Source organism: Saccharomyces paradoxus, chromosome XIV (assembly GCF_002079055.1).
Source record: "Saccharomyces paradoxus chromosome XIV, complete sequence".
Lineage (NCBI taxonomy): Eukaryota > Fungi > Ascomycota > Saccharomycetes > Saccharomycetales > Saccharomycetaceae > Saccharomyces > Saccharomyces paradoxus.
In genome coordinates this window covers 96,687-119,443 of record NC_047500.1, presented here as the reverse complement: position 1 = coordinate 119,443, position 22,757 = coordinate 96,687, and the positions used below count along the sequence as shown (strand labels likewise).

At 39.9% G+C, this 22,757-nt stretch overlaps 11 protein-coding genes and 3 non-coding genes across 14 annotated transcripts; 5 read left to right on the top strand and 9 right to left on the bottom strand.

Moving 5' to 3' along the window:
• Window positions 1–25: 25 nt before the first annotated feature.
• Window positions 26–1,078, top strand: GOR1 (glyoxylate reductase; the record flags this gene model as incomplete). Its single annotated transcript, XM_033912797.1, has 1 exon — window positions 26–1,078. One exon carries the CDS (start codon window positions 26–28, stop codon window positions 1,076–1,078), a length of 1,053 nt encoding a protein of 350 aa, XP_033768688.1.
• Window positions 1,079–1,198: 120 nt separating this feature from the next.
• Window positions 1,199–2,929, bottom strand: BOR1 (Bor1p; the record flags this gene model as incomplete). The annotated part of the gene is made up of 1 exon (XM_033912796.1): window positions 1,199–2,929. The coding sequence occupies one exon, from the start codon at window positions 2,927–2,929 to the stop codon at window positions 1,199–1,201; it is 1,731 nt and encodes a 576-aa protein (XP_033768687.1).
• Window positions 2,930–3,378: 449 nt separating this feature from the next.
• Window positions 3,379–4,839, bottom strand: MET2 (homoserine O-acetyltransferase; the record flags this gene model as incomplete). The annotated part of the gene is made up of 1 exon (XM_033912795.1): window positions 3,379–4,839. One exon carries the CDS (start codon window positions 4,837–4,839, stop codon window positions 3,379–3,381), a length of 1,461 nt encoding a protein of 486 aa, XP_033768686.1.
• Window positions 4,840–5,733: 894 nt separating this feature from the next.
• On the bottom strand, window positions 5,734–8,889 carry CAF120 (Caf120p; the record flags this gene model as incomplete). The annotated part of the gene is made up of 1 exon (XM_033912794.1): window positions 5,734–8,889. The coding sequence occupies one exon, from the start codon at window positions 8,887–8,889 to the stop codon at window positions 5,734–5,736; it is 3,156 nt and encodes a 1,051-aa protein (XP_033768685.1).
• Window positions 8,890–9,265: 376 nt separating this feature from the next.
• PRM1 (pheromone-regulated protein PRM1) lies at window positions 9,266–11,254 on the bottom strand (the record flags this gene model as incomplete). The annotated part of the gene is made up of 1 exon (XM_033912793.1): window positions 9,266–11,254. The coding sequence occupies one exon, from the start codon at window positions 11,252–11,254 to the stop codon at window positions 9,266–9,268; it is 1,989 nt and encodes a 662-aa protein (XP_033768684.1).
• Window positions 11,255–11,743: 489 nt separating this feature from the next.
• ERG24 (delta(14)-sterol reductase) lies at window positions 11,744–13,060 on the top strand (the record flags this gene model as incomplete). The annotated part of the gene is made up of 1 exon (XM_033912792.1): window positions 11,744–13,060. The coding sequence occupies one exon, from the start codon at window positions 11,744–11,746 to the stop codon at window positions 13,058–13,060; it is 1,317 nt and encodes a 438-aa protein (XP_033768683.1).
• Window positions 13,061–13,230: 170 nt separating this feature from the next.
• HCH1 (Hch1p) lies at window positions 13,231–13,692 on the bottom strand (the record flags this gene model as incomplete). Its single annotated transcript, XM_033912791.1, has 1 exon — window positions 13,231–13,692. The coding sequence occupies one exon, from the start codon at window positions 13,690–13,692 to the stop codon at window positions 13,231–13,233; it is 462 nt and encodes a 153-aa protein (XP_033768682.1).
• A 186-nt stretch (window positions 13,693–13,878) lies between these two features.
• Window positions 13,879–14,466, bottom strand: POP3 (Pop3p; the record flags this gene model as incomplete). Its single annotated transcript, XM_033912790.1, has 1 exon — window positions 13,879–14,466. One exon carries the CDS (start codon window positions 14,464–14,466, stop codon window positions 13,879–13,881), a length of 588 nt encoding a protein of 195 aa, XP_033768681.1.
• Window positions 14,467–15,448: 982 nt separating this feature from the next.
• WSC2 (Wsc2p) lies at window positions 15,449–16,933 on the top strand (the record flags this gene model as incomplete). Its single annotated transcript, XM_033912789.1, has 1 exon — window positions 15,449–16,933. One exon carries the CDS (start codon window positions 15,449–15,451, stop codon window positions 16,931–16,933), a length of 1,485 nt encoding a protein of 494 aa, XP_033768680.1.
• Window positions 16,934–17,254: 321 nt separating this feature from the next.
• On the bottom strand, window positions 17,255–17,327 carry SPAR_Ntrna3T. The gene has a single exon. It is a non-coding gene; the product is annotated as a tRNA-Thr (tRNA).
• Window positions 17,328–18,453: 1,126 nt separating this feature from the next.
• On the top strand, window positions 18,454–19,461 carry MRPL10 (mitochondrial 54S ribosomal protein uL15m; the record flags this gene model as incomplete). Its single annotated transcript, XM_033912788.1, has 1 exon — window positions 18,454–19,461. The coding sequence occupies one exon, from the start codon at window positions 18,454–18,456 to the stop codon at window positions 19,459–19,461; it is 1,008 nt and encodes a 335-aa protein (XP_033768679.1).
• A 347-nt stretch (window positions 19,462–19,808) lies between these two features.
• Window positions 19,809–19,882, bottom strand: SPAR_Ntrna2N. Its single transcript has one exon. It is a non-coding gene; the product is annotated as a tRNA-Asn (tRNA).
• Window positions 19,883–21,280: 1,398 nt separating this feature from the next.
• On the top strand, window positions 21,281–21,352 carry SPAR_Ntrna1G. The gene has a single exon. It is a non-coding gene; the product is annotated as a tRNA-Gly (tRNA).
• A 160-nt stretch (window positions 21,353–21,512) lies between these two features.
• CUS2 (U2 snRNP complex subunit CUS2) lies at window positions 21,513–22,370 on the bottom strand (the record flags this gene model as incomplete). Its single annotated transcript, XM_033912787.1, has 1 exon — window positions 21,513–22,370. One exon carries the CDS (start codon window positions 22,368–22,370, stop codon window positions 21,513–21,515), a length of 858 nt encoding a protein of 285 aa, XP_033768678.1.
• Window positions 22,371–22,757: the final 387 nt, after the last annotated feature.

The following is a 22,757-nucleotide window of genomic DNA, read 5'->3' as shown; positions in this document are numbered from 1 at the left end:
TACAAAAAGAAGAGGAGAAAAGAAGATGAGTAAAAAACCTATTGTTTTGAAATTAGGAAAAGACGCCTTTGGTGACCAAGCCTGGAAGGAATTGGAGAAGATTGCGGATGTAATCACCATCCCTGAATCTATGACTAGAGAACAATTTTTGCGAGAGATCAAAGACCCTCAAAATAAGCTTTCTCAGGTACAAGTCATTACGAGAACTGCAAGGAGTGTTAAAAACACCGGTAGATTTGACCAAGAGCTCGCTCTTGCTTTGCCTTCTTCCGTAGTGGCTGTGTGCCATACTGGTGCCGGTTATGACCAGATTGATGTTGAGCCATTCAAAAAAAGACACATTCAGGTGGCCAATGTCCCCGACTTAGTAAGTAATGCTACTGCTGATACGCATGTATTTTTGTTATTGGGTGCCCTAAGGAATTTCAGCATTGGTAATAGAAGGTTGATCGAGGGGAAGTGGCCAGAGGCCGGACCTGCATGTGCATCTCCCTTTGGTTACGACCCTGAAGGGAAAACTGTGGGTATATTGGGTCTAGGTAGGATTGGCCGTTGTATTTTAGAGAGATTGAAACCGTTTGGATTCGAGAATTTCATATATCATAACAGGCACCAGTTACCTTCCGAAGAAGAACATGGTTGTGAGTATGTGAGTTTCGAGGAGTTTTTAAAACGCTCGGATATAGTGTCTGTTAACGTCCCACTGAACCACAACACTCACCACCTAATCAATGCAGTGACCATTGGAAAAATGAAAAATGGCGTGGTCATTGTTAACACAGCACGTGGTGCCGTCATAGATGAACAAGCCATGACTGATGCTTTGCGTTCTGGAAAGGTTAGAAGTGCTGGTTTGGATGTTTTCGAATTTGAGCCAAAAATATCCAAAGAGTTATTATCTATGCCCCAAGTCTTAGGATTGCCTCATATGGGTACCCATAGTGTTGAAACAAGAAAGAAAATGGAAGAGCTGGTCGTTAACAATGCAAAAAATGTGATATTGACTGGGAAGGTATTAACTATTGTTCCCGAATTACAAAACGAAAGCTGGCCCAACGATGTTAAACCATTAATTTGACTACAGAATTCGTAGTTTAACTTTCTTCCTTTTTAAAATGCGATAATATTATTGTGCTTTTTATGTATGCAATTAGTATATATATTACAAGTGACTGACTTTTGTACATCAAAAAATTTTTTAGTCTTTATGCTTATCACTGAACTTTGCATCACGTATATTTTCCAATAGCAGATTTTTAATGGTAAATTTTTGTGCCACATTGGTATCGAGAATCTTTAATTCTTCAGTCGGGAAAATATAAGTGAACGAGAAAGATACTAGAACACTTAAAAGTAACACTAAGGGAAATCCGATGGCCGCTATAGTATTTGTAATAGCAAATTCACCAGCAAACCCCGTTAGACTAAAGCAAAGAAATATTAGCAATGACTTCTTGGATACTTTCGATAAAGGTGAAGTATTGTTCCTTCTTGTAGGGTCCGAAAATAGGAAAATCAACCGATGTATAATAGCATTTGTCATCAGGCCATTAATGCCCATTATGAAAAACAGTCCTGAAAGTACCGCCTGAGGGATTTCTCCTAAGCATACCAATAATGGCCTTGTCATCGTCCCCAAAATCATCAAGCCCTGAAACGTATTTGTGAACCTTTGCTCCACGCAACTGATAACCTTTTGATTTGAATCCCGAACTAGCAGCGTCTCCGTATGCAATGGCGCTTGAGGAATCAACCCATTGGGCGCTGGGATCCCTAGAACCCCACTGATGCAAGTGGTAAGCCCCAATAATGCGAAATCGTAATGGAAAGAGGACGGTTTTTTCAGTTTATACTGATGCCTCTGTGCCATTAATGATGATACGTTATGATCAAAGTAAAACAAAATCGTTAAGATTATACCGAACGGTAGAGCAATGAAAACGTCTTTGACAGGAATCGATTCATATGCCAACCAAGTATTTTGAGGCCTATTAAACTTAGAAGTAGGGAAAAAAGATTTCGTGATAGGTAATTTTTTAAATTTTACATCATTTAAGTAACCACCAAAATGTGTAAATGATGACCAGAATAGCACTGAAAGTGCAGTTGAATAATCTGATATGAATGTTCTGATCCTATGAGTGAATAGAGGGTAGTGATGAAATGATTTGAAGAAAAGCCCAAATGCAGTCATAACCAACGCCACCACAACGCTAGCAAATCCGTCTTGTACCGATTTATCCCCTGATGTGGCATTGAATTGTCTCGTCAGTATCTGTATTCCCTTTTGAATGTAAACTACATTGATAAATAACCCAAATATGTCACAGGGAAACGTAGTCACGTATTGTAAGAGGCAGACGGCGTTAGTAAACGCTAGGACTAAATGAAAGATCATAGACCACATACAAATCCAGAACATGAACCCAAAAAAGCTACTATTCAAAGGCTTTATAATTTCGTAGACCGTATAATTAAAGATGGAAATGGGGCCGGTAACACCCACTATACACAAGGGTTGTCCAGCGAGGACTCCAAACACAATACCGGCCATTGCACTGGATAAAAGTACTTCGTTCACACCATACGAATTGTCAGTTCTGTCAAACATATCTTGCGCAAAAGCTATTGCAGGTAACAGGTTGTTAAAGTAGGTATCCACAATGGAAGGAATGACTCTGTAATTAAATGCATCTACCCAATCTGACCTGTAATACGGTACTCTATCCCTCAAATCAAGCCATATACCCATACCCAGCTTGGGAAATCGGCGTCGGGACAATTTTTCTTGGCTCTCTTCATCATTTCTACTCTCTGATACAGATGATTCCCTGTCTAGCTCATCGTTTGTCCCTTCCGATGCTTGTGTACATTCGCCAGAGGCTGTCAAACCGCGATTAACAGTGACTCGTGTACTCTCTTTTGACATGCCTTGTTAGCACTATTATGACTTTTTCGATAATAAAGGGTATGTGTATGATTATCAACGCTATGCTGCTTTTACGCCACAGGTGATTCAAAAGTTAGTTCTAGTGAAGTATTTTCTCCGCTGAACGAAAAAAGTTTGGAGTAAGCTAAGGCTACAGAGGGGAGGTTATTAATTTATGTAACGTTGGGAGACGATATATGAGTGGTATCTACAAGCGCGATCGATAGTGTTGGAAGTTCTAAAACACTACCTATCCCTCATTTCTTTTTTCTTTCATTTTTCAACAACGGCGAAGAAAAAAGAGATTTACCATTACGGCTGTCATCGGTACTTGACACTTTGCCAAAATTAATTGATGCTGTTTGTCTATATATATATACATAGATATAGATATAGATATAGATATAGTTGTTTATCTATGATATGCTTGAGGTATGTGTGGAAGCCCCTTACCAATTGGTAACTTCTTCGGCCTCACCAAAGACGGATGTCTTCGTTTCGTCGTTACCGACGTCCCCTCCCCAAGCTCTTGGAGGGGCATCCGTAATCGACTTGCAGTTGGTTTTCAAAAATTCTACTATCAGTTTGTTTATTAGCTTAAATTCCAATAAGAAGGCGTCGTGACCCTCTGGAGATTCAATTTTTTCTAACCGCGACCTCGGTATGTGCTCAGCCAAGAACTCTTGTTCTGAATATGTAAATAGCCCATCAGACTGGATACCGATGATTAGCGATGGTTGCTCGATGGTAGAAAGTACCTCAGTAATGTCATCTACTCTATCTCTCGCCAAATCGTGCGTATCTAGTTTGCGAGTGATGGCAATGTAACAATTGGCGTCAAATCTATTGATGAACTTTGTACCTTGGTACCTCAAATAACTTTGCGCAGAAAAATACGTCTGTGCAGGTTTTATGTCTTTCACTTCACCCGTTACAGAACTTACCGACGTCATCGATGTTGAAGAATTCAATGAATCCGAAGATGACACAGTGGACACTACGCTTTGGCGTTTTTGTCCAGATATACCAGTAATGGCCGCACTGGCTTTTGTTTTATACCCATCATTGTGGATTTGTAGGGAGTGTTCGCTAACACTAGAAGGTTTACGTGTTTCTTCTCTTTGAGCCTTTTGTTGTTGCGCTATTGAAGGAGATCTCCTGGAGAATTTGTTCTCGAAGCTGTTTCTTGTCCTATATGTCAACAATGCGGACATACGTGCAGCCGACAACCCAGCCACAGGTTGCTCTTCCACTGGATAGTACCCGTCCAGATAGTTGGGGTCTGAGTAAATCGACTGTCTTTGGGCTTCAGACCATGATATGCACCAGGCGGAGTGCCTTGCTGACGTCGCCAGAGCAACCATATTCTTCACATATCCCTTACCATACATGGCAGCCCATTCCAGACTTAACATCCCTCCCATAGAGCCGCCAATAACACAGGCTATTGACTTCACCCCCAGCGAGTCCAGCACAATTCTGTGGGCTTTAACGTCATCACGCACAGTACATAATGGAAATTCGGGCCCATACCTGACCCCTGTCTCCTCGTTTATCGTTAATGGTGAAAAAGAGCCATATGGAGACCCCATAGAATTTAAACATATGATAAAAAACCTTGATGGGTCGAATGCTAAATTGTTACCCAGAAGAGGACCCCACCAGTCAGCAACATCTGCGGATCCGGTCAAGGCATGACAGATGACCAGAACGTTATCAGCAGCTTCATTCAGTGTACCCCACGTCTTATAAGCAATAGGAAAATTATTTATCACTACGCCAGACTCAAGTACCAATTCCGGAACTTGAACAATTCTTTGCCCCTGAACTAGTTTGAGCAATGGGTTACTCTCCTTAATTTCTTCAATGTTCAGCTCTTGGAGTGTTTTCGATTTTAAAGTATGTGACATTCCTTTTATACTACGCTTTTTTTCTTTTCTATTATTCCAACTAAAGAGAAACTTCAGAAGGACCCTGTAATTAAAAAAAATTATCGAAGACTTGACTGTTTGAAGTTATATTTATTTATAAAAGCAAGAGTAATCCGTAAACAAGATAGCAGGCAGGTTGTGCAATGGAGTGGGACTCATCTATTGAGCACAGCTGTATTTTGAATTTATATATATATGTAACATATACATTTATGGGTGTATGCCAATCCGAACGATCGATTAACATGACTTAGTTCACTCTCAAATGAGTGTATCCACAATTTTCTGCAAGCAATGTGTGGCGCCTTCCGGACTGAGGCGCATCACGTGAAAATACGTATATGTGGGGATCGCTAACAATAGGAAGAATAACTACAAGTAAACAGCATAACCCTTGAGAACTTGAGTGAATGAAAGCGTTGCTCATGGTTAGTGCTTTGAAGTACAATTGTGCTGCTCAGATATCCATTCGATTGTATGTTTCTAGGAAGTCCTCGATGAGGGAGAGAAGAAATATCACGTGATTATTAGTAATTTGCGATTTTTTTTTTGTTCTTTTTTTTTTCCATTAGTGCTAGCAGCGCTTCTTAGTGTAAAGGGGCCTATATGGCACATCTTTTACTGGTTGTCTATAAGAGGCAAGTGTCATATACCCTAACAGAAAAAAGAAAAGATTGCCCGGAGAAATCAAGAAGAATCTCTCTTAATGTATATTTATTGATGAGACGCTATTTATATAGTTTAGTTATTATCGTAAAGTATTGTTACAATGGTACCCAGAAGGTGAGGTGAAAAACTGGGATACGGAGGCTTGGTGCCTGGTTCTTTTCTTAATTTCCTCTCTTTTTGTAAAATTACAACCCGTTGGTCTAGTTACTGGGCATATGGATTCTTTGTAGTTGCAGATGGCATGAACTGTGAGAATCCGTCCTTCTTTTGCGGACGGACTTGAGAATTCTGCAATTGTGGTGCCGGAGGGCGATAGTAACCGGCGCTACCGTTTTGCGGCTGGTTCATGTTAGGTGGTGGACGGTACTGCGCTGATGGTGAGCCAGGCATTGGCCATGGCGACTGAGACCTATTATTGTAGTTCATGTTACCTGGCTGGAATGCCGCTACTCCAGAATAACCACCAGGAGAGCCCATGTGCGCATTCATCGCATGAGGTTGGTACGGGCGGTTGACCTGTTGCGGGTGATATTGCATTTGCACATTTGGCCTGTTTCCCGTTGAGTATGGATTTCCGGGAAGATGATATGCTTGTGGTTGTGTATCTGAGGGATGAGGGTGCTGATAATTTTTTGAAGGGGAAGGGCGGTTATTCCATCCCGGATTGTATGGACCCGGTGGCGCTCTGGCCTTTGGGTTCCTGGGTGATCCCGTTACTTGGTTGTTTGCACCATACATTTTATTAGAACCATTAATGTTCGCTGGTTGCACGTAGGAGGGCATCTGCTGGCTTGGCACCATTGGGTGGCCCTTCTGAGGAGTGGGGTTACGATCAGTTTTGATGTCGGTGTGGGTAGTATTCAATCTTGCACCAGGTTTTGCGTATGGGTTACCCATATCCAATGGGTTGGAGGTTTTGTCGGGAGACTGTCTTGGTGCCTCACGTCGTGGTGTGTGTTCCGTTATGTATTGTCTTTTGATATCATCATCAGGAGTTATACCTAATCCAGTTGATTGAAAGGTCGCAGGGGCCGCAACCAGGGGGATTCTATCATCTTTGTTGTAGTCTCTTTCTTCAGCGCGCAATTGATCTTGTGCCATAAAATCTGGATCGAACAGGTTCATATCATCTTCATTGTCATTATTACCCAATTCCATTTGCGAATATGACCCGTTTATCCTGTCCGAATCGGAGTTTGAATTTATACTTTCCATACCAAGTTCGTTGATTCTTTGGGTTAAACTATTAAGTTCTTGTAAAACGGCATGCTCTCCTTCATTATCATTAGAAAAGTCGCTTGGTGTAAAGGATTTCCTTGGATTGTAGTTGTTCTCTGAATGAACCGACGCCCGTTGAAAACGCAAGTAAGTTTCATCAGAAGAGCCGTTAAGACCCTCAGTGTGACCAAAGGGACCATTGGAATATTTTTCATAGATTGCAGACAAGTCTGATTCCACAGAGAGTTTCTTCTCATTAGAGGATTTAGAATCTACGGACAACAGATTTTTGTCTGTCATGAATTTGTTAAAATTGGATTCGGGGATTTCTAACTTCATACTCCGAACTTTTTTCAAACTTTCATCAATGTTGTTATTGTAAGGGGCCTCTCCTCTTTCAAAATTCCCAGAAGTGGTCACGTTCATTTCTTTATTATTGTAAGGGACTGTCCTTGACTTGGCTCTGTCTGAGGGTGAATCGTTCACAGATGATGCAAAGAGCTTATGATGTCTTTGCTTACCGTATGGCGAATCTTCTGTCACTCTTGTTCTAAAAGATGCTTCAGTAGGTGTGTGGACTTTGTGTGGACTTCCAGATGTCACAAGTGGAGGACTTTCTTGTTTAACAATTGCATTGTCAGTGATTTCAAGGCCATGTTCAGATGAAGATGATACTTTGACGCGTTCTCTCTTTGGTAAACTATTCTTCGAACTATTATTAGAAGAAGATTTAGACCCGTAAGATAGTTTCGGTGATAGCACACCATCAGCCCTTTCAAATAAGTCTGCTGAACCAAGGAATGGAGAAGGTAGTGGAGAAGTAATATTGGAAGTAGAGCTACACCCACAATAGCCTTGTGCTATTTTCTTTTGTAAAATGTCGCTGATGTGTTCCCTCCATTCGTTATTGGACCAATGCACGCTTGATACTGAATTAGTCAATGGAAGTAAATCCTCTACTTCTAGGTAGTATATATGCGGCAAAACTGGCAAACCAAACAACAATGAATGTGGATCGTTCTTGCTTGACAATAATTTTTCCGGCCTCCCATATAGTTTAAACGTATCCATGGCCGGTATTAAAAACCTTATTATAGTGTCATAACTTGGTACAGCTTGATGCTTCTCGGGCATAATAAAGACATCTTTTTCCTGAGCAGACTCCTTTTTTTCAAATTTTACAGAACCCACAACTTTGATGATCGTGGAGGAATCTATTAGTTTGGGAGAAGACGGATAAACAGCATAAAGGGCCTTTGCCTCTACAATAGTGGCCATTGCATGGTTTTTTTTCACTTTCTTATCATTTTCATAAAGATTTATTTCACCAAAATGGCCCTTTTTCTTACTGCTAGATTGCGAGATTACTGCATAGCAACGCTTCCACGGCATACCTGCGCCGAACCTGACACTTACCCAATCCTTGTAATCATATTTTCTATTCGTAAGAAGAATTCTGATATCACCTAGCTTCGCACCTCTACTTGAAATAAACGCGCCTGTGTAAGCCTCTTGTAACGAAGAACATTCGTACAAACATAACCGTATAGCAGCATTCCATTCGTTGAAAGACTCTTTGTTACCGAACTGTAGGAAATATCGGTTTCTCAGCGTAGTAGAAACGACCAATGCATTAGTGAGGTTTTTGCCACACTCCATTACAATATTGTCAGAGCTATCCAAAGTTCTTAATGTTGCATCTGTCAAATTGATATAAGTAGGTTTGGAAGCAACCTCTTTCAGTTTCTTTTCAGAAACGGGACAAGATGGATCAGTGAATTCTGCTAGTTCCTTGGCGTCCCAAAGGGCTAGTTGAGTACCCAACAATACCCCATATACGTCTTTCCATTTCCTGGCTGCATGAGTGCCATTGTTGTTTAGATCTTGTAAAATCAAAAACACACCTTCATGATATCTTCTATGTGTATGTGCATTTAGCAGCGTTAGAATAGGCACCAACTCAGGTGAGACTGGTGAGGTTTCCGTAGGAGAAGTTGGTGACGATTCATTAACTTTCTTTTTCGATGCCACGCTTACTTTCAGACGTGAACCAAAGTCACCACCAAAATTTGATGGACTCATTAACCCAGGGTTAGAGGCAGGAGAATCAGCTGCCTTGTTGTCACCTGAGAAAATCCGCATAAGAGCTGAATTTGCCAAGTAATGTGTTCTTTGTGTGGGGAAACCGAAGTGACAAACGTAATATCGCCCGTCAATGCTTGCTAAAAAAAGGAAAGTTGTAACTAACAATACAAAAAGCCAGTATCTTTTATTGTGTAAACTAACTAAAAAGTGACCTTGATAACTATACGAATATGTGAATATTGATGTTGCGATGATGTTGTGTCGTTACCCACCATTGAAAGGTGCAATGATTTGACGATAAGGTTTCCGGTTCTCTTTGCGTGTCTTCTCTCCGCGAATTTCAAACTTCAACGCGAAATGATTCGAACGAGCCTCTTTTTGGTCATCATTATTGAATAGAGTTATGACGGAAAAAGGTCTATCAATCAGTTAATCAGTTAAAGGTGGCTTTGCGAAGACGTAATCGGAGAATTACCAGAGCTATGGGCAATTGTACGAGCCACACGGCAACAATGACCAAGGCCACCGTAAGTTCCCCCATAGTTATACGGTGGTAAGCTCGGAGGATTTTTAAAAGTCCTTCTCTCATGTCATTTACGAGGTTCTCCAGTAAGCTTGCTGTAGTAGCGGAAGTGGAGCTAGCCGTGGAGGTGGTGCTGTTGTCGGCTTGCTTTGCCAGAGCTTGCTTGATTTGGGTCCCGTTAATTCTCGGAATGTGCAGCTGAGCCTTGTCGTGAATCCATGTCATTGCCTTCTCTACTGTGTAGAGCTTGTTTTCAATGGCACATCCGACCGCCGTTTTCATTGGGTTATATAGCAGTGTTCCATTGAACACGTCCGCTACAGTGGTGTCTATATCGGAGATCATGGTGGCCACTGTATTGTTTATGGAGAGTGTTGTCGTGCTTATCCATCCAAAGACTTCCTGATTGATATTACTCTCCGTGGTATTTATATAGTCGTTCGTCTGAACGCTCCAAAGACTCATTTGGTTTTCTATATCAACTGCAGTGCTGGACTTCAGCAAACTTTGAACGCTATCACCACTATTGGAGGTCAATGAATGACTTATCTTGTGTTTTAACAGTGCTATCATGGCAAATTGACATACACACACCAAAATTCCCAAAATTCCAATTCCTAGGACGCACAGTGCCCTTTCGGAGGTCATATAAGCCACTACCCATTCTATTTTTTTCCTAGTTTCAGGGTCAATGTTCTCTGGTGATTTTCCAAAGGTGACAAGATTTGTCATCCAGCCTGCTATTCTTGTGTTCCATATTCGAAAACACTGCTGGTAGCTTGCAATGACGTCATATTGGACATTTTGTATGGGAGGATCTGCGAATGGATCTTTCAACTCGTGTGAGCTTCCACTGGAATAGGACGTATACGAATCTTGCCTGCTCAGTATGTAATGGTCTCTCATGCCGCAAAGACGCCTCCACAGTTTAATTTCATTCCAGGCAACTGGTATCATCGCACCAACGGCGAAGCATATCAACATAATAATGCAGACTATGGTAGTTATTTTCAGAACTTGTCCCAAGATACCATAAAACGCTATAATTTCTGATTCATTGGATGAACATATCCCAGTACTGTTGTCAACAGACACGGGGGGGACGTACAAAACAGAGGTATCTCCAATCAAATTGCTGGCATTTACGGCCTTGATATTCTTTCGCACTTCATTGAAGGGAACCGAGATCAAATTTTTAGTCGTATTCTTAACCTGAGCAAAGTCTGGCGTCTTTGCCGATAACTCTTCAAGCTTATCGTTGATTGAAGAAGGAATGTATAAATTATGAAGGGCGGATATAGTCAAATTGACACTTTTGATCGACGACGTCATATTGCTGTCATCGTCATCATCACCAGTGAAGAAATCCTCTATTTTGGATGCAGTCTTGATCACCTTATTGATTATCTTGGAGATGTCATTCAAGCCAGTATCCAATTCATCGGCCACACTAGAAACTGTATCGTTGACTAAACTAATCAATTTTTCTGTAGTGTTTGTAGCAACATCCACAGTTCCATCAACGGCACTAACAATTAAACAGGCATACGTACCCAAATACAGGTCAATAGCAAAGTTGACCAGTCCCTCACTCGCATATACTAAAAGCGATAGCGTCTCCAGCGTAGCTTTAACCGTCTCTTCCATACCCTTTTCGATGAGAAAATTACCCATGACGCCCAAGTAGTGCGGCGTATTGTCTGTCACTTTGGAGTATAATGAATCAATACTGTGGCAATTGGATAAAATATAAGTCTCCGAGACTTCTATCGCATGCTGTACAGACTGGGAGAAAAAGAGAAGCTTTAACATTGCCAGCAACAAAGCCAATGTGTATTTATTTAGCCATACTTGAGAGAGCCTGTCACCCAATTGCAAATAGCATTTAAAACCGCTCATATCACTAATGTTCGCAAATTCGAAGGGGAATCATGGTGACTGAATTTTTCAAAGATTATCTTGAGGACAGGCGTTGGTCACATTGGCCATATATATACCTTTTGCCAGTAACAGGTTAGGTATAAGTTACCATTAATATGTGACGCACCTTTGAAACAATAATGAAACGGCCAGTTGCCCGGCCCGGGCATACTTTTTCGTTCATTTTCTTTTCTCCTAAACGAAAATCCCGTGAAAAAATTTATATCGCCTTTCCCTCTCTTGTATGTAGGCGTCATCGGAAGATTGCATTGTGTGAAGGTTGTGCATATAAAGGGTTTTGCATAACGGAGATTTTTATGTAGTCCGTCTGAGTATCAAGTGAGGCTTAAACTCATGTTTGTTCTTAATATGCAATTGTCATTTTACTATTTTCTTGCGCAATTACTTATCCGATAGGCTTTGTAAACAGTATAAGAGTAGGGCACGAGATCTGTGAATAGAAAAAGGATGGTATCAGCTTTGAATCCCAGAACTACAGAGTTTGAATTCGGTGGGCTGGCCGGTGCCTTAGGCATCAGCATAGGGCTACCTGTTTTCACTATCATCTTGAATCAAATGATCAGGCCGGATTATTATATTAAGGGATTTTTCCAGAATTTTGATATAGTTGAGCTTTGGAACGGTATTAAGCCGTTGCGTTACTATCTGGGCAATTGCGAATTATGGACTGTTTATTGCATGTGGTATGGAATCTTGGCAGTTTTGGACGTCATTTTGCCCGGCAGAGTTATGAAGGGTGTTCAGTTAAGGGATGGTTCGAAGCTTTCGTACAAAATCAACGGTATTGCCATGTCTACAACTTTGATCTTAGTTTTGGCTATCAGATGGAAATTAACTGATGGGCAATTGCCGGAATTGCAATACCTGTATGAAAATCACGTTGGTTTATGCATAATATCTATTTTGTTTTCATTTTTTTTGGCAACGTATTGCTACATTGCCAGTTTCGTACCATTAATCTTCAAGAAAAATGGCAATGGTCAGAGAGAAAAGATCTTGGCGCAAGGTGGAAATTCAGGAAACATCATTTACGATTGGTTTATTGGTAGAGAACTGAACCCTCGTTTGGGCCCATTAGATATCAAGATGTTTTCAGAGTTGAGACCCGGCATGTTATTATGGTTACTAATCAATCTTTCCTGTCTGCATCACCATTACCTGAAGACCGGTAAAATCAACGACGCATTGGTCTTGGTCAATTTCTTGCAAGGATTTTATATTTTCGATGGGGTACTAAATGAAGAAGGTGTGTTGACCATGATGGATATCACTACAGATGGGTTCGGTTTCATGTTAGCGTTTGGTGATTTGAGTTTAGTTCCATTTACCTACTCCCTACAAGCCCGTTATTTGAGTGTTTCGCCCGTAGAATTGGGATGGGTCAAAGTTATCGGTATATTAGCCATCATGTTTTTGGGATTCCACATCTTCCATTCGGCAAATAAACAAAAATCTGAGTTCAGACAGGGCAAATTGGAAAACTTAAAAAGTATCCAGACAAAACGTGGTACGAAGTTATTATGTGACGGATGGTGGGCTAAATCGCAGCATATCAACTACTTCGGCGATTGGTTGATTTCATTAAGCTGGTGTTTGGCCACATGGTTCCAAACTCCCTTGACGTATTACTACTCGTTGTACTTCGCCACGTTGTTATTACACCGTCAACAACGTGATGAGCATAAGTGTCGTGTGAAATATGGCGAAAACTGGGAAGAGTACGAAAGAAAAGTTCCTTACAAGATTATTCCATATGTTTATTAAGCTTTTCTACCACTGCTATTTTCTTCATTATCTATGTATCTGTGTATACATGTTATGTATTAAGTGAGTATAAGGAAGAAGAAGAAGAAGAATAACAACTGAAAACACTGTAAATCGAAAGGGACCGTGGTCTATCTATGTAACATCCCTCTCTTCGTTATATGAACAGGTCAAATTTGTATATCCTTTGAGTGTTCTTCAATCAAGTCATCTTGGTATTTTAGTAGCGTCTCCACTACTTTAGGGACAAATTCAGATCTAACCAATCCATCGAACGCATCAAAACCTTGCGACAAAATTGGGAAATCAGATTCATCATGCATAAACTCTGGAATTTCTAGTTTCCCGTCCGCAAGTATGCCGTCATCGTCTTCGTTGTCCTTATTAGTATCTAAATTTGTCACTTTGACGTTCATCGATAACTGTAAATCAAAGTAGCAAATCGGCTTGCCTTTCCTTTGAGATACGTTAGAGTCACCAGTGATGCTACTCACTTGAGTTAACTCGATTATGCTCTTCCCATCAGAGGAAACAGTGGATAAACTCGTTAATTTACCATTCAAGTAGTCCTTAGACCAAGGTAAGGTGTTTTTATCCACCCAGTGCCAGTTGTTTGGATTCAAGACAACCATAATTTATCGTAAATGAGTTGTGATTTTCTGATCGTTTCAAACTTTGGTAATAGTTTGACGGTTTGTCTAAAGAGTACCTGCTAGATTTTCAATTTTTTGCTTCATTTGTATTTCTTTTTCTCGCTTTCTTTGCCAACTTTTTTCTTCCGCCTTCTAGAAAATTAGAACCTGCGCGGGTAATTGCGTCTACTTCTGCCTCTTCTTCGAGACAATGGGTACTGTAGTTTTCAACAGCTTGACAGATGTGGGTCGATATTTCACAGCATTTAGCCAGGGGAACTGGAGCGGATCGACGTTCTTCTGAATTTGCGACACAAATTTCCTGTCTATCCTGTCGTCGCACCGCAGCAACAACATCCCATATTTAGAGATTGACTTGAGGGTATCCATGGCACTTTTGGGCAGCTGCACCAGCTTAACGGCCATGGGTGCCATATAGCATAGTAGAGGGATTTGCTGCAAGAGCACAAGGGGTACATCGGGGTCTTTATTGCACACAAAAAGACACACCGGGTCGCTGTTCCCGTAATCGCCGCTGAGATACTGCACAATTTCATTGAAATCTGTATACAACTCCCAGGGGTAGTCTTCCTTTGATTGAATGTGTGCCAACTTATTCAAAATAGAGGACTGCAGCAGCTGCCAGATCAATGGCTGATCGTGCACGCGCGGCCACATATGTGCTTCGTTTGTAAACGGATTGTCAAGCACAGGTTTATAAACCTGCTTTCTTTTAGCTATTTTCTTGTCTAGAGACTTTAATGACCCGGACATATTGCCTTTATCGTGTTGATTTCGTCACTTTCTCTCTTGTTAAGTCCTCATCTCTATATGGCTCATAATCTGAAAAATTTCACTCAGCAAACGCTTATTATTTTTAACTCGTTGCCCGCACGAGCAAATCAGAGAAAATTGAACCATGACAACAGAAAAGATCAGGAAACAACATAAAACATCTGTAGTCGCAAATAACATGCGCATGGTTACATCAGTCGGCTTCAAAAGTGCATTGCATCTTCCCAGGTTTCTTCCACCCAAAGCATCAACCCTGCTATTGCGTTAGCCGAAACAGCCAGCTAGATCAATGCACCTTTATCACGTGCTTACGGCCGGGTAGAGGTACGGACATTTCGCGTTTTTTCGTTTTTTTTTTTTCGCGGTGCGGTGTTTTGTGGGAATGTGTTTGTTTACGGACTGTTTCGACATTAAGCAGAATGTTTCAACACTGAGCCATTCTTGATTTGGTCATCTGGGCCCTATCTCCTTTCGCCTTAAATTTGAATAAGTTTTTATATTGTGAGCTAGCACTTCTCCCAGAAGTGCATTTACAGCAGCTTTTTTGTTCCGTTTTATAACGCTCAGTTTCGGTTTTCTTTTTAAGAGTGTCGTGGGAAAGAGTTCCAGTGACTGCTTTGTTTCTCTGCTCCGTCCTTCGAAGAATAAACAGGAGAAAACCTCAGCATAAAACATATAAACGGTTTTTCAACTCATCCACTCGCTTTTTTTAATTCTTTAGGATTCTACAGCTCGATCAACTATAGCTCCGAAGCGTCGTTAGCCTTTGATTCCCCATTGTTGTTATTTTTTTCTTCCTTTCATTTCCACCTTCGTTTTTCGCCAAAAGAAAACAAATCTAGTAAAAACAAACATTGTTGTTCGGTTACAGGGCACGCCTCTTTTGTATTTTTACTGACTTTCTGGTCTCTAATTGTTTCTTTGATTTTTTTTTTGTGCAATAGCATCATAGAAGTTGAGTATGTACCTACAACTCATACACAGATCTTTCATCGTCGTGTGGCTCATATGTATACGAGCCGCGTTGGCTGATCAATTCACATATAAAGCTTGCTATGCAGCTAGTGACATACGAAAATTGGGGCTGACTTATAAGGGCGTTTACGAGTATCAATCGGTTTCCTACTGTGAAAACGAATGCCCTGGCCAGGCTGTCGTTGCTCTTTTCAATGGTACAGGTTGCTACTGTGGTGGTTCCGTATCTCAGTTACAGTCTTTGACGCAGCTAGATTCCAGCAAATGTGACGTTACGTGTGCTGGTTGGCCCTACCAAAATTGTGGTGGTTCTTCTGCAATGAATGTTTATATCAATAACGCTGCCTCTACCGCGGACCCAACTTCATCTACTTCAACTTCAACATCGTCAACAAAAACTTCATCAAGCACAAGTGTTAATTCAAAAACGTCCACGAAATCGGACACGAAAACCTCAACTAGTTCTTCTGCTACACAATCATCCTCTTCCTCATCTATAACCTCCACTACTACTTCCTCTTCAGAGACAACCTCCTCTTCCTCCTCTACTAGTACTTCTACTACCTCCACTAGTATTTCCACTACTTCTACTACTTCTTCTACTACCTCTAGTACTTTTGCCTCTTCCAGTTCAGAAACGTCCTCTACGCTGACAACTTCTTCATCCACTGCGTCATCTTCATCCTCAACTTCAACAGCAACGGTTACCTCCGCCCTCTCATCCACTTCAATAGGTACTTCTACGCATTACACTACCCGCGTGGTGACGCAGTCCGTGGTTTCTCAAGCTAACCAAGAAGCAAGCACGATCTTTATCACAAGGACCTCCGTTTATGCAGCAGTTTCATCTACACCATCCTCTACTAGCACTTCCCTAAACGGGAAGTCAAACTCTTCCAAGAGTAAAGGATTGAGTGGTGGTGCCATCGCAGGTGTAGTAGTAGGCGTCGTTTGTGGTACACTTGCCTTGTTGGCACTGGCCATATTCTTTTTTGTATGGAAGAAACGTCGCCAATCTTCTCAACACGTGGACTTGGAGGAGACAAAACAGTACCAGCCGTACTCATTGGGTGATGCTGACGCTAACCCTGTTATTCCTCCGTCTACTTCAAGCTCCAACTGGCACATACCCTCTAGAAATAATACAGCATTGTCAAAGAATACAGCGTCTACTTTTGCCACTTACGATCTGCCGACAAGGGTCCCGGGCGGCAGGGATTCTGTCATTACTGGTGATGCACATAACATCAACAAAAGAAGTCACTTTCCTTCGGTGGTGTACGAGGAACCTCCTTCGATCTATAACGGAAACCAAAGATTCAGTGCTACTTCATTGCCCGATATGATGGAAGAAAGACAACTACACATTGTCAATCCCGATAATGTGAGTTCGAATATTGGCAGCAATGTCTCAGATGGTGATGATGATTATGATGATGCAAAGGATTCCAATAATAGTTCTTTGCGCTGACTAGGTTTTAAATACCAATAATACATATTCATACCAAAGACTTATTTCATCCTTTCAGGAATTTTTTTTTCTATATTTTCCATTTGCATGTAAAATATAACTAAACTCAACGATTATTGTATTAAAAAAATTAAAGATAAAGTGAACAGTACCAACCATATTAATATTGGTCAATAACATCTTAAAAAAAAAGGTCAAATATATATGTATATATAGTTTATCTGAATGAATGTATTCATTTTCCTTTTTTTCCCAACTTGAGGCAATGGGCCTGTCACAGATCGGCATCATCCAAGCTTTTTTTTTTTTGAATGAAAAAAGTGCTTCCAATCGGATTTGAACCGATGATCTCCACATTACTAGTGTGGCGCCTTACCAACTTGGCCATAGAAGCTAATAAGTTGGGAAAAAAGAATAAATAAGTGCGTTCTATCTGTCTATTTTATTGACAAGCCCTACAAATGCTGTAGCCTATTTCAGCGACTTTAATCATACCATCTTGTATATGCAACGAAAAAACCATTAATCAGGTTCCTGATGTTGTTGCATAGTAGAGATCATTGTCAACTGCGCCATACCCATACGCATTTGGATCTTCAAATGCCGCTGCCATCACGTTGCTCCCAACGCTCACATCAGCAGCATGTTCTTTTTCTAGCATGACAATCGTATAGCAATATAACCAGCAACTACATAATCAAACGTTGTTGGAAAACAAAACATGATAGTAACAGTACGTCGTTTGGGATTCAGACAAGATAGGCAATCTCGGTGGGTGTTTCATTTTCCGCTTGTTCGATCAGATTAGGGTAGATAGTTCATATTAGCATCATCAAAATGATGAAAACGATACAATAACAGTATAAAAGATCGGAACGTTGTACTTTATTTTCTTGAATATGTTTTTATTTTGGTTATCAATTCAATTGTAGTCGGTCAGAACCTCTACGGTATTTTTGGCTTTCGCACACTTTTTATTTTATCGTTTTATAGATAAGCTCTTCTTTGGATACTGCGAAATGTACTGTGTAAGTACAGCTTTCATAGAAAAAGGTAGCCTGGTTAAGACATTGCAAACTACTTCATTTTTGGGAGATCATGGATACATCGAGAAAATTCCAGGCCAATTCTTGATTATCGCGCGTAAATCTACTTCAATTAATTAGATGAGGGAAAGCAATGGGTAGACCCCAGACATTGAAGATTTTGTGAACAAATAATAGAACCAATATTTTATATAGGTCATTCCAAGTGTGCGATTTATTATTGCGCCTACCAGCATCGGTCAACGTAGAATTATAGGTATTCCGGATACACACTGTACTGTAGCAAACCCCTGGTCGCAGTTGAACAACATATTTTACGTATTGTACATCGCAAGGAATATTGGCTGGGGTATCTTTACGTATTATGTTAGGATATTGTTAATAGCTGTAATTTTCATATCCGTCTTCCTTGAATTGTGAATTGTGTAATTGTCTTGCCCGGCCGAAACTCGAAGTAACTGGAAAGTGAACGCAATGGATACTTTAAAGCTATCAGGGCACTTAGAAGTTTTAAGGAAAGCAGAAAGGCAAAGACCATTGAGAAATAGTTTCACTACCGTAGCCGGTCGCAAACTGATAAACAATTTTGTTCTGGTCATGATGTTAACTAGCGTAGCTGGTAAGGATATTTTTTTCCGAGGTATATTCAAGTCACCGGTATTGGCATTTCAAAGTTATCGTTACGTCTCGATTTTGGGGCGTTTGAAACCATCAGATGGCTCCACAAAGTCTTTTAAAAGGCTTGGGCGTGGTCCCTCTAGTGGTTTGGGTAAGACATCTGGGCGTGGTCAAAAGGGTCAAAAGGCACGTGGTAAAGTAAAATCGTGGTTTGAAGGTGGCCAAACTCCAATTTACAAACTATTTCCTAAAGTTGGATTTACTAATGTGGGCGCCAAACCATTAAAAGAGCTAAACTTGGAACGTATTCAATGGTTTCATGATAAGAATAGGCTGCATTTACAACCAGGCGAGGTTTTAGATATGAACAAGATGAGAAAGCTTGGTCTGGTTACTGGTCCAATAAAATACGGAGTTAAGATTCTAGCCAGTGGAAAGTTTCATTACAATCTACCGATTGCTTTGGAGGCTTCGAGGGCATCCGCTAAGGCTATTGCGGCTATTGAAAGAGCAGGAGGCAAATTTACAGCTCGCTACTACACACCGTTAGGTCTAAGAGCACATCTTAATCCTCAATGGTTTTTGGAGAAGAGAGGAAGAGTACCACTACAGGCTAGACCTACAAAAAGAAGGGATATTGATTTCTATAGTAAAGAAGAGAAAAGAGGTTACTTGGTAATGGAAAAAGATAAACTCTTACAAGATATCAAGAATGCCCAAGAGAACGGTTCGAGACATTTCTTGAAACAGAACGTAAAAAAGAGTGCATTGGAAATAGAACTAGAAAAGTTGTCTCCGGAGCATGATCAGGTTCCAGTTGTGTCTACTTCTAAAGTCATGAACGTCAAGGCTTTGGGCCGCTAGGAAATTGTTAACCTTTTTTATATATAAGCAACATTCTCACTTGTACATACCTAAGATATTGTCTCGTTAATCATTCGTTTAGTGTCTAAAATGGTACTATTTTTCAGTTGATCTTTGGACAACCAACGGTTGAGATAGAGAATTTTGGGAAGTTCTCAAATTTAACTTTTTTTGTGAATGACATTTAATCAAGTCCAGACGGAGAAATAAATTGCATCTCAGTTCTTTGGAAGAAGTAAAGTGCCAAACGCATAATATAGAAACTGTCCTTTTTTTTTAAGTATTTTTGTAGCGGGGAGAAAGGGTATACAGTCAATAGTACAAACATTACAAGCAAAAAAGAAAAACGACCCCAGTGAGGGTTGAACTCACGATCTTGCGATTAACAGTCGCACGCCTTAACCAACTTGGCCATGGAGTCTTAAAATATGTGTTTCTTTGAAGGAAACCATATCTATAAAAATGTTAAAACGAGAACATCTAGTGTATTTTGTATGCCTATATTTGTTGGAATGAAATTCTAATTGTTGGAATGAAATTCTAATATCATCTATTTAATATTATATTATAACATGCGGTGCAAGAGGATGGCATAAAAATTGAGAAACAGTCATCCGATCTAATGGAAGCTGAAATGCAAGGATTGATAATGTAATAGGATAATGAATGACAACATATAAAAGGAAAGAAGATAAAGTTATAACACTATGTAGAACTATCGATTCCCTTTTGTGGATTCCTATATCCTCGAGGAGAACTTCTAGTATATTCTATATACCTAATATTATAGCCTTTAGTAACAATGGAATCCCAACAATTATCTAATTATTCACCCAACTCTCACTCATATATGTACCTACCACATCATGTTCAACTAATAGATCTTTAACTCAGATTCAGTATTGTCTGAGCTTCTCGTTTAACGTTCCTTCTGCAATAGGTGCAATCACACTTAAACGTATACGAGGTGTACATTAATATGCGATGTAAGCATTTAGATTGTTACCATAGCAACTCATGTCACTATTAATTATTGCTCGTTCCCACACACTTAATTCTCAACAACAAGTTACTTCCCGAAGACTGTATATTAAAATTGCAAAGATACCGGTATTATATAAATACGTAATACAACATCTTCATGTTGTATCTCAAGATGAGATACCTCAGCATTACTAGATTTACCAACCTAGACATAAAACATGTATGAAACACGTACGAAACATGAGAATTGTGTGGGTAATTAGATAATTGTTGGGATTCCATTGTTACTAAAGGCTATAATATTAGGTATATAGAATATACTAGAAGTTCTCCTCGAGGATCTAGGAATCCACAAAAGGGAATCGATAGTTCTACATAGTGTTATTATTTTATCTTCTTTCTTTTTATATGTTGTCATTCATTATCCTATTACATTATCAATCCTTGCATTTCAGCTTCCATTAGATTGGATGACTGTTTCTCAATCTTTATGTCATCCTCTTGCACCGCATATTATAATATACTATTAAATAGATGATATTAGAATTTCATTCCAACAAAACAATAGACAAGATTGAGTATACTAGGCAACCTACTTGCCTAAGATGAACCAAACTAACCAAACGTATAAATACCTGAACAATTAGTTTAGATCCGAGATTCCGCGCTTCCACCCTTTAGTTAGATTCAGATCTTATATAGATTATATAGGATAAGTAACATTCTGTGAATCACGATAATAATAAGTCTGACAACAAGTTACTCTCCTAAACGACTTTAGGATTGTCAAGACATCCGGTATTACTCGAGCCCGTAATACAACACTTCAACGCACGGGCGGTTAGTGTAGTGGTTATCATCCCACCCTTCCAAGGTGGGGACACGGGTTCGATTCTCGTACCGCTCAATTTTTTGATATATATTGCTCGTATTAACAGGCAATGTATCTATGTCCATGTTACACTATGAGGTCATACCGTCCTTATCCTTTCTGTTTGTTACATTGTGCTCACTTTTTCTTACGTAAGTACTAAAGAGGTGGATGTGATATATTGTTTACTACTATTCTATATAAGATCATCCTCCACTTCGCTGTCCTTATTCTCGTCACTTGTGCTTGAAGGGTTTTCATCTCCAAAAATAAATGCAAGCAACTTTTGCCCATCAAAATAACGTCCGGTCATGGTTTTGCAACATTGTAATGCATCTTTACTTTTCCTGAAAACGACCGATGCTTCTCCCTTATCGGGAGATACAGAAATACTGTCCACTTGACCTATCTCTTCACAGCCTTCTAAAAGATCTTCTTGAATATCATTTATATCATCATTTGTGTATAATTTGTAAATATTGAATACGTTGGCAAATATCACGGTTTGATCAGCTTTAGCTAGGCTTTCATCATCATTGTAGTCTATAACCTCCCCCTCTTTTTCAGATTTTGTTTTTTTAAGCTTCTTCATTGGAGGTTCAGATCCGCTGAACTCCTGTAAATTATCTTCTTTCACGTGCATATTGTCACCTTCCTTGTCTTGAAACTGGGCTCTTTCGACTTTGATCTGTTTTCCCAGAAAGGTTGACTCGTTCATCATTTCGATTGCTAACGTAACACTTTCTTCCTTAGAATAAGTGATTAAAGCATCCCCTTTGGAAACGCCTTTATCATTCACGTATAGCTTGCAAAGGGGTTCCCCATCTCGATTAGTCCTTATCCTTCCATACTTGGAGAACTGCTCAGTGAGCGCTTCTTTTGTTATTTTGTCCGTAGGAAGATCAGAAATATATATTGAGGTATTTTTTGAAGCATTCTTATATTCAAGCTCTCTTTTCTGAATATCATTTTCTTTAGACTGTTTTCTTTTGAGCAATTCCTCTTTTTTCAATTTTTTCAAATGTCCTTTCAATTCTAATTCATCAGCATCCATAGCTGCCGAGTAGTAATGTTGGTAACGGAGTATAGTGGGAAGTGTAGCACGTTCAGGCGTCTGCAGCTCTCTAAAATATATCTGGTCAGGCTAATGAAAAAAAAATTTTTTTTTTTCACCAATTGCATTATGTTACTTTTTTCTGCCTTGCTGTCCTGTTTCTTCCCTCTTGTTTTCTCTTATCAAATTATTATAGTATTTTTCTTTAAAAATTTTTGTTTATACAAAGATTACATAATTTATTCTTCGTGTGGAAATGATCCGTCATATTCTATCCGTGATTTTTTGGGTTTATTATTGTCTTGCTGTTCATGCCCTTATTTGCATATACGCTTGGTAAAGCAGTTTTTTGGGTAATACTATCGATAATGAAAGAAGGACGAAGGA